At 36.6% G+C, this 10,717-nt stretch overlaps 1 protein-coding gene across 1 annotated transcript in view; it reads right to left on the reverse strand.

The window, feature by feature from the left end:
* ift80 (intraflagellar transport 80 homolog (Chlamydomonas)) overlaps window positions 1–10,538 on the reverse strand; it is a 43,181-nt gene extending 32,643 nt beyond the window's left edge. The window contains 6 exon segments of the mRNA XM_028465560.1: window positions 1,883–1,992; window positions 3,129–3,197; window positions 3,341–3,451; window positions 8,133–8,354; window positions 10,041–10,134; window positions 10,286–10,538. Of these exon segments, the coding sequence (XP_028321361.1) occupies window positions 1,883–1,992; window positions 3,129–3,197; window positions 3,341–3,451; window positions 8,133–8,354; window positions 10,041–10,077 (549 nt within the window). The 5' untranslated portion in view covers window positions 10,078–10,134; window positions 10,286–10,538.
* Between the last annotated feature and the right edge of the window lie 179 nt (window positions 10,539–10,717).

The following is a 10,717-nucleotide window of genomic DNA, read 5'->3' on the forward strand; positions in this document are numbered from 1 at the left end:
TTTTCCCCTAAAATAATTTAGTACTATTCTTAAGAGCCAGTTTTTGGTGCTTGACAGGCAGTTTTTGGCTTCTCTCTCAGAAACATTCATACTTAAAGTAGACTTAAAGTCCCCTAAAAAACCTGCAAACACACTTGACTATATAAATTACACCACATTTATCGGGAAGGGCAAAAAACTGTGGTAGTTGAAGTTTTCTTTGTCTGCTCCAAGATAAAACAATCAAACCAAGAAATATCAACAGATTCCGTCCAAATCCTACAAACCTCCAGAAAATGGGAAACACGTGATAACTTAACTGACACACATCACATTGTTAAAACCAAGCTGCTGTCAAATGCATATGGTGATGTTAAAGGAAAAGTGTGCATGAGGTAAAGTGTGTGTGAGGTGGTATAGAATAATATTTAAAAATCGTGGTTACGCAAACTGCCTGCCTGTGCTGTTTCATAGTTGTTGCTAATGTAAGTCGTCATATAGTTGGACGGGTCACAATTTCTAGCACTTAAAGCTGCTTCAACCACATAGCTCACATTTTTTCAACTGTACCTGTCCTGTATATCATCCAAAAATTGTTACATATCACGATAAAAACGATTAAAAAAAACAGGACAAAAATTACATCAAGTATATCACTATCTTGTATGGTGAAGAATGAAGTAAAAACACTTCTTAAAGAAACTTTCCCACTTGTCTGAAGTTCAAGTCACATGACCATTTGTCAACAAACCCATTTTCGAGCGTCAATTTACCGACAAACTTATCAACATTTGTTTATGAGCAAATCCCTGTCAGAGGATTTATGAGAAGAACTTTTGGATGACATACAGGTACAGTTTTTAAAATGTAAGTTTTGTGGTTAAGCAGCTTTAACTGATGTTAATCAAAGTATTAACAATATAGGTTAAATGCAAAACGAACTAATTTTATTTTACAGATAGCTCCCAACTTAAAGACCGGATCTGTTTTTTTGAAAAAACAAAAAAACTGCTGTCAAACTGAGAGTAGTGAATAAGGACCGTTTTACTGTTTGCTTTAATACTGTGCATCATAAAAATCATGTAATGTCCAAGGTGACTTGTTTTGTTAAATCAAATAATTGTACACAAAAATAGTTCCCAAAAATGCATGTAAGTTGATTAGAAAGGGATACTATTTATATTTATTTGAACATACTGTAGCTTGTGTTATTAGGTTGTGGTTTGTGGTGACAGAAGGCAAAACCACATGCAAATCTGTGAGTTACACTACAGCTAAAATGATTCTAGGATCTTAAACTTTACTATTAATGTGAAGCAGAAATGACCTCACATTGCATTGCTCAGTAACTACAGTAATAGGCGACATGAGCTAGGCTTAAACTGTCATTATACAGTTTAGTTTTAAACTATCGATTATGACAGCAATTCTGCAGGAACAATACGATGTGTGTGATGAGTGTAAATATTTAGTATTACAGGGCATGTTGTCTTTTTTGCACTTTTTTTTTTACTGTTTGACTAAACAAGATTAAGATGGTGTAACTTTTTTTGTTTTGGTGATTTTTTGTTTATTTGTAATTGTGTTGTGATTTTCTGTCACTAACAGGTTTTTTGTTTTTTTCAATGAGAACTTCAAGAAAACTATCCCTGTAAAATAAAAGTCCAATGAAATAAAAAATTCCAAAGTGCATATTTTTTGGAACCTTATTTATTGCTACAGTAATAAGAGATATGAGCTAGGCTGAAACTGTCATTAATACACCTGTAATGGGTGTAAATATTTTTAGAAGAGGCCGCATAGCCTTACAGTCTTCAGAAACAATAATCCCCTTCATCTTTTTTTGGTTGAGACTTGTTTGTTTTTCTTAGCATTGACTCCTGTTGGTAATTTGTCCGGTTACCTGTATGACTTTGGAGCTGGGTTGCAAAGGCTTAACAACCAGTTGTCTCCCTAACGTGTAGAGTATTCTGTCCGAGTCTGGACCCCAAGCCACAGAATAAACTGCAGACCCTGGAAAAAATGTAGAGTTACAAAGTGTACATAAAGACCTCACTTATTTAATCATAAAAAGCCAACAATGATCATTTTGGTTTTTAAGTAGTTTGAGTTTATTCTGGCGTCATTTAGAAGAGTGCAAATGTAATAATTTGTGTATAAATTGGTCCTGCTGTCTTACAAACTAAAAGCTTGTGTGAACGACAGCTATATAATACAAAAGAGCTAAAGTCTGCCCTCAGAGAGTATCCGATTCCTTTAGAGATTTCACCTCTTCAGCCGATGTAAGAGCACTATGCTTACAGGAAAACCAGCTGAGAAAATCTGTCTTCGCACTATAGTACGTGTGTGTGCGTTTCTTGAGTTGTGGCTATGTGTAGGAGAGGTGGGGGGGTGGGGGACTGACATTTAACCCCACTCCAGGTGCATGTGGTTTCTCACAAATGCTAACCGGTCACATGATCTAAATCTGACGAAGCCAATGAGAAGGGTTGATTTAAGTTCCTTCCCGCTCTCACTCCGTTTTCCCCTTCTTCTTCTTCTTCTTCTTCTTCTTCTTCTTGAGCTTTTCTCCTAAAATGGGTCACGATACCCAAAAAGAACAATCTGCTCCTGTACATTTGTGCACGCGTGCATGTGTGTGCTCTAAAAAAAGAGGCAACACCTGCAGTGATCTGGCAGCCGTGCGAAGCAACACATGCTGTGTATCTGTGGCAATGCTACTAAATCCAAATGTTCTACAAATATATGTTGAACTGCCCACTGAGCAGCCGCTCATTGCCTAAACAGTGAGCTGAGAAAAAAAGAAAAAAGAGAAAGATGTTACGACACACTGAGGATGAATTGCTGTGTGCCTGCCAGCTTTTCCACAGCACCCGTCATTCAGCCGGGGTGTACCATCCATTTCCCCAGAAGCTGGTTTTATATTCACCCCACAATCTTTTTTTTTTTCTGTCCGACTGCTGCGAACAACATCAAAGTCAAACTGCACGACCAAGCTAAATTAGGGTAAGCCAGTTATGAGACTCCCGGATATGGAAATGTATTATTAGTCATTTATAATTAGGTGTTTATTAAAAGTCCACTCTATTAAAGTGCTGGCAATAAATATATTGTTAGAAGTACAGTGAATCAGGAGTTTTAAGCCTTACCATGGCTGGCTAATGTGGAGCGTAGCATCCCACTCTTTGACCAGATCTTTATCTGTCCATCTTCTCCAGCTGAATGATCAAAGAATAAAATATATATACATACAACTTCAACTAAAGCTTTGGACAAAACAATTTTACTTCTAAATTTGACTTAAAAAATACACTTAGTATTTCCTAAATCATAATGTAAAAAATGTAATCATCATATATACCGGTGATAAGTGCAGATCCGTCATAATTCCATCTTGCAGCTAAAACTGCTCCCTTGTGTGCTTCAACACTCTTCTCAATGCGTCCTGCCTTAGAGACGAGATGGAATTTCCCTTTAACAGAAGAAAATAAACACTTTATTGCATTTTTTTTTTTTTTACACATCTATATGAAAACTTTTTTTTTTTTTACAGGTTTGTGTGATCTGTGCTATACATACCTGCATTATTAAGTATGAAAAGCAGATACTGCATCGTATCATACTCCAAATGTATAATAACTCCATTCGGTAACAGCATGAGAAAAATTGATTCTCAAATTACTGATTAAACTTTAATCTACTAGAACCCAAATAGATAATCTATGAAAGATGGTGAATTTCTATTTGCCTACAAAAATGGCTGATGAATGAAGCATCAAGGTGGTTATTGAAAGCGCTAGGCTAGCATTACGTTGTGGCAAAGTGATGTAACAATTCTGAAAGTTGTATGTAATTTCTGGTGTCTAAAACTACAAATCAACAAGCCCTGCTCTGTTCCCAGACTGATCCTGTTTCTAAATGTGGACGTCCCAATGAAATGATGTTTGTGATCCAGCAGGTACTGCTGTTGTGTACAAAAAAAAAAAAACTTTTCTATCTTTAGCTTCTGTTAACAAATGCTTGGAAAATCTAGGCAGTCTAAATATTGTTGCTTCAAATTTAACAGTATTATGCCTATATTGTTTTACTTTATGTAGTATTGGTTATTTTCTACAAATTAAGACTTATAGCGTCATAAGTATATAGCATATTTATATACTTATTCAATGTTTACTTTTGATAGCTTTATAGACTGTATGGAGATTTGTGCCAACCACATGGTGTGTACCATATACAATAATCAAAAAATTGTAGTAACATAATTGATAATGTTGACTACACAAATTTGCATCAACGTGTCATAACTTTTAGTCCAAAACATGGTAAAAAAAATTAAATGTAACATCCTATTTACAAGAAGAGAGCACCCTTGCGCTGATTTCTTCTTACTTTTTTAGCTCTGTGAGGTTGACCATGTCATTAAAAATCCTCATTTTTAGATGAATGTTGTAAATTCATGATAAAAATCAGGCCAGCAGCTGCTTTCTGCTTCATTTTGCTACAGTACCATACATGACCTGCTGGGCGCAGTGTTGCTTCACCATTTACATTTTGAAGAAAAATTGCATCGCAGAAGAAAAACCAAGTCACATGACTCGAACGCCAAAAATGTACTTGTATCTTTGAAAGAACAACTGAATTAATATATATTATGTACAGTCACTGTGTTTTATGGCACTTAACATATTTGTATATTATGTAAATTATATTAAGAATTGTATTTTTTTTAAATGAATTTGGGGAAACTGTAATGAAAACTTTTCACCACTGGGGGGGGGGGGGGGCAATGCTCCCCATGCGCCCCCCAAAATCCGCGTATGGCAAAACCTAAAAAAAAAACTGGCTGTTGGACTGCATTTGTTCAACCATATAAGACTAATTATCACAAAAAGAACCAATATATAACACTCTACGTACAACACTCAAAGATCTAAAGCATTTTCTATATACACAAAATACCTATTTCTAAACAAATATTGTTTACAAATCTGTCTAAATCTGTGTTAGTGAGCACTTCTCCTTTGCAGAGATAATCCATCCCACCTCACAGGTGTGGCATATCAAGATGCTGATTAGATAGCATGATTATTGCACAAGTGTGCCTTAGGCTGGCCACAATAAAAGGCCACTCTAAAAATGTTCAGTTTAGTCACACAGCACAATGCCACAGATGTCAAAAGTTCTGAGGGAGCATACAATTGACATGCTGACTGCAGGAATGTCCACCAGAGCTGTTGCTCATGAATTGAATGTTCATTTCTCTACCATAAGCCGTCTCCAAAGGCGTTTCAGAGAATTTGGCAGTACATCCAACTGGCCTCACAACCGCAGACCACGTGTAACCACACCAGCCCAGGACCTCCACATCCAGCATGTTTACCTCCATGATCATCTAAGACCAGCCACCAGGACAGCTGCTGCAACCATCGGTTTGGACACCCAAAGAATTTCTGCACAAACTGTCAGAAACCATATCAGGGAAGCTCATCTGCATACTCGTACTCCTCATCGGGGTCTCAACTAGTGATAGACCGATACATCGGCCGGCCGATATTATTGGCCGATTTTTGCGTTTTTTATGTGTATTGGCATCGGCCAATGCGGGCAGCTGCATTCAATGATCCACATTATTTACTGAGAGCAGAAATTATCTTTACTTGTTCTTGTTCTATATCACCTGTTTTTAATATTTGTTAAATATTTTTTACTTGTTATCATTCTACCTCACCTTTGTTAATTTCAATAAATGTTCCTTTTTTTAAAAATTGAGACTTGTACCATTTGTTATCATTGTGTAATTTTTATGATGTAAATTGAGGGAGCAAAAGTAGTATTGGCTCAAGAAAATCGGCGGTTCGTAACAGTCTTCGGCTAAGGCTGATGGAAAAAGAAAAATCGGTATCGGCTCCAGCCCTAAAAAATCCATAACGGTCTACGCCTCGTCTCGACCTGACTGCAGTTTGTCGTCGTAACTAACTTGAGTGGGCAAATGCTCACATTCGATGGCATCTGGCACGTTGGAGAGTTGTTCTCTTCACAGATGAATCCCGGTTTTCACTGTTCAGGGCAGATGGGGATGTGTGGGTGAGCGGTTTGCTGATGTCAACGTTGTGGATGGAGCAGCCAATGGTGGCGGTGGGGTTGTGATATGGGCAGGAATATGTTATGGACAACAAAAACAGGTGAATTTCATTGATGGCATTTTGAATGCACAGAGATACCAAGACAAGATCCTGAGGCCCATTGTTGAGCCATTCATCCATGACCATCACCTCATGTTGAAGCATGATAATGCATTTCCCCATGTTGCAAGGATCTGTACACAATTCCTGGAAACTAAAAACATCCCAGTTCTTGAATGGCCAGCATACTCACCAGATGTGTCACCCATTGAGCATGTTTGGGATGCTCTGGATCGGCGTATACGACAGTGTGTTCCCGTTTCTGCCAATATCCAGCAAATTGGCAAAGCCATTGAAGAGGAGTGGACCAACATTCCACAGGCCACAATCAACAACCTGATCAACTCTATGCCAAGGAGATGTGTTGCACTGTGTGAAGCAAATGGTGGTCGCACCAGATACTGACTGGTTTTCTGACCCCCCAATAAATCAAAACTGCACATTTCAGGGTGGCCTTTTACTGTGGCCACCCTGAGGCACACCTGTGCAATAATCATGCTGTCTAATCATCATCTTGATATTCCACACCTGTGAGGTGAGATGGATTATCTCTGCAAAGGTGAAGTGCTCACTAACACACATTTAGACACATTTGTGAACAATATTTGTAAGAAATAGGTCTTTTGTGTATACAGAAAATGCTTTAGATCTTTGAGTTCAGCTCATGAAAAATGGGAGCAAAAACAAAAGTGTTGCATTTATATTTTTGTTCAGTGTATGTAGAGTATAACAAGCAAGAGGAAAAGCTGCAGAGAGTGAAATGGAAGAGAAAGTCTTCACCAGATTCAAGTCTACCATAGAAAATTGCTGCTTTACTTTGTGGGTGTGTTTATGCAACCCTACACTGCCATTAGTGTTGTGACCACGCATCGCCTGCTCTCACAGCACATCCCCATTTGGAGTGTTTTGCTCTAATATAAGCTGAACAAAAGTCAAAGGACCCAGGAGAAGTGTATCACAAACCAAATCAATTTCAGCACAACAGACGCATCGAAATAATGTAACTGTAAACAATGGAGGACTTCATTATCCCTGGAGAGTGACTATCCAGCATCAAGAACAATTAACACACATTAATCTAATGAATGTTATCATCCATCTCTGCTGAAGGGTTGCTAAAGACCTACTCATCTGACTCAGGCGAGTTAAAGCTGGGTGACATTGAAAACTAGCAGGACTGTGGCCCTCCAGGACCAACAAAGATAGGAACCCTGCTGTGCAAACATTAACAATGAAATAAAAGTCCACTCCTAGGATTCATCATAACTAAAAACAACTGTTATAACCCCAAACATTCACTTACCCACACAATCATATTTTCAATGCACAGCGGCACATTAAATAAGTTATTTTTAGGAAGATAATGAAACTAATGTAAATTCATAATAACTTAAATCCATATTTTATAAATATATGCAATAAATTCCATTCACGTAATTATGATTGATCTTAAATTTTTTCATTTATTTATTTTTTTCTGGATCTGTATGTACTCCTTTAACTGACAAACTCTGAGTATGAGGAAGTGAACTGCTTTTCTTTCCCATCATTTTCTTTGCCCTACAGCACCCTGTCCATTCCCTTGATAGTGATCCCAGTGTTCCATTTAAATGTAAAGTTACTGTATTTGATGATCCCTATGTCCCATGTCCTGTATGTATATTGTTTTGTGTCTCACCTTGTTTTATTGTTAATTGTGAAATGTTTTACATCAGCCTGTCTCTGAACAACAGATGGAAATTAGCCTATGGCTATAATCTGACATATTTACATTTGTTGAATGTTCATTGATATGTACTGTCCTTACTTAAATAAAAATAATAAATACAAAATAAAATACATAATTACTTTCAGCATTTGAGAGGAAAGTTGAAATATTTATGCCAAAACAGTGTACAGCTCTGATGTTGCAAGATGCTTTATTTCATTCCCTTAAAAAAAAAAAAAAGTATTGAGATTTTCAAGACTTACCATCAGTGCTGGTAAGGACAAAGAGCTCTGCCTGAGCTTGTTTCTTGCCTCCAACAGTTTTGGGGAACCAGTGTAAGTCGACAGGGTAAAGGTCATCAGGTAATTTCACAACAATACTCGTTTCACTGGTCGGCAGGTTCCAGTTGAGGATCTGATGATCCTCACTGCACGAGTAAAGTTCATCTGCAGTGGTCCATCCAACACAGCTCACTAGTTCCTTATGTAATATTCAGTTACGGAAAAATGACAAATCAAGTGAGTACGGTACATTTATTGAACTTAGCTGTTATAAGAGTATAAAGCTTTAAAGGGAGGGATACGCTGCAATTTTTGGCCCATTTTGAGCCGATTTTCGACTCGTGCGACTATTTTGTGGGATCGTGCGAGTCTCTGCTAGATCGTGTGTCGTGCATCGTGTAGTATACATGGGGTCACGAGAAGCGATTAACACCTCATGACCAGCTCCCGATCAGCAATCGTAGGGTCGTAAGGATTTCAAACATGTTTGAAATCCAGTCGCTCCTTCTGAGGGTATCACAGTTGAACCGCTATTGATCCGATATCAGCATGAACCATACATACTTATATTACTTTTTTTTTTCTTTATTAAAAAAAATAATTATTACTTATTTTATAGTGTGGAATGTTAGAAAAGGCTTGATCAAGTGATGTTACTCAACAGAAAACAATAGTCAGCAACAGTAGGTATGAGGAAAAACTGACCCATTTATTATTAACCAATTGGTTACATAAATTTTAACCTTCAACACAATATCTACAGTATTCTACAACTGAATAAAATAAATAAAAAATGACTTTGGAAAAAAAAAAAAAATTGGAAATTCGAAGATTTGAATTCGATGTCCGTTTTTCGGTCGGATATCGGACCGATATCAGATATCGAATCGGGACACCCCTAGTATTTATATTTATTTTTGTTCTTACTCTATGCTCTTATTCCTATGTTAATATTCATATTTTTTTTTGTTCTTACTCCATGCTCTTATTCCTATGTTAATATTCATATTTTTTTTTGTTCTTACTCCATGCTCTTATTCCTATGTTAAAATTTATATAATTTTTTGTTCTTACTCTATGCGCTTATTTCTATGTTAAAATTTATATTAATTTTTGTTCTTACTCTATGCTCTTATTTCTATGTTAGTATTTATATTTAGTCTTGTTCTTACTCTCTACTTTTATTCCTTTGTTAGTATTTATATTTATTTTTGTTCTTACTATATGCTCTTATTAGTTAGTAATTATATTTCGTCTTGTTCTTACTCTCTACTTTTATACTGTGTTGCTGCAAATGTGAACTTCCCCTCTGGTGATCAATAAAGGAGCATTCTATTCTATATCAATATCAATCAACCAATCATTTTCATTCAGACATTACGTCAGAGATGTGCTGCAGGACGGAATTGTGTCACATATGGGTCACAAAGTAATATATTGTTTAAAAAAAACTATTGAATAGTAATTAAATAATGAACATTTTTTCTCTCAAAAGCACCTTTCTCAGTACTCAAGAACACTTTACAGAATGAATAAAAACACAAAAAAGGCTACATAAAGTAAGTAAAATATTTGGGGTGCACATAATATATAATGCACAAATAATATTGTCATTATATGGACATACACACGTATATGAACATGCACATAAACCTTGTGTAACAACTAATATCTGTTTTGCATACATTTTGTATTAGTATAGTATGTTGATGTGTACGCAGACTGTAAATATATATTTGCATCTTTGCGACATATTCATTTCCTGACATGAATATAAATGAAACCATCTATTCAACGAAACACTGTTGTTTTATGATTGCATTGAGAATAATTGAGAATAATTTGGACAAATAAAACCCACATATATAACAACATAATGAAAAAGGATATGTTTGGACTCCTTTAGCATCGATGTTTTCAGTCTCATTGTGGCTGCTCACTCCGCTGATTCCCAGACAAATGGCAAGTAGTGACAAGTTCAACCCTGTGACAAAAACATATAAAGAGCTATCAACGCAGGAGTGGTCGTAGTTTTAAAGGAAATGTAACAAACCGTATCAAACAATCGACAGTTGTTGACATGCTCCCGTCGCAGTGAGGGTGAACGATACAAGCGTCCGCGGTTGCTACGTTACCTGTTGCTGTTGCTAACGTGAATCCTCAGAGTTCCCATACACTTGCGTGGAGATGGAATGCTAATGCTAACTCGGGACTGAAAACAGGCACATTCCGTCATTGCCTCCACGTAGAAAACAGCCAGAAATGTGTGAACGTCTGTTTTATCTATCATACACGGTCCAAAAAAAGCACTGAACAACTAGGCATCACTACAAGCCACTGATATGAAAAGCACGAAGAACCATTTTTTAATCTGGGTCACCGAGTTCCTGCATGGGATCTGAAATATCGCGAGATATCACAAATCTCGTTTTCTAGAAGACTGTTTTTAAACTTAAATTCACACAAATAGACACAAGGCTTAAAAAAATATATATATATCATTTGACTGAAATTATTTACACATACAAAGAGACATAAAGAGTTTAGCAGGATTTTCAGCAAAAAAT

The sequence above is a fragment of the Gouania willdenowi genome, chromosome 13 (assembly GCF_900634775.1).
Source record: "Gouania willdenowi chromosome 13, fGouWil2.1, whole genome shotgun sequence".
Taxonomy (NCBI): domain Eukaryota; kingdom Metazoa; phylum Chordata; class Actinopteri; order Blenniiformes; family Gobiesocidae; genus Gouania; species Gouania willdenowi.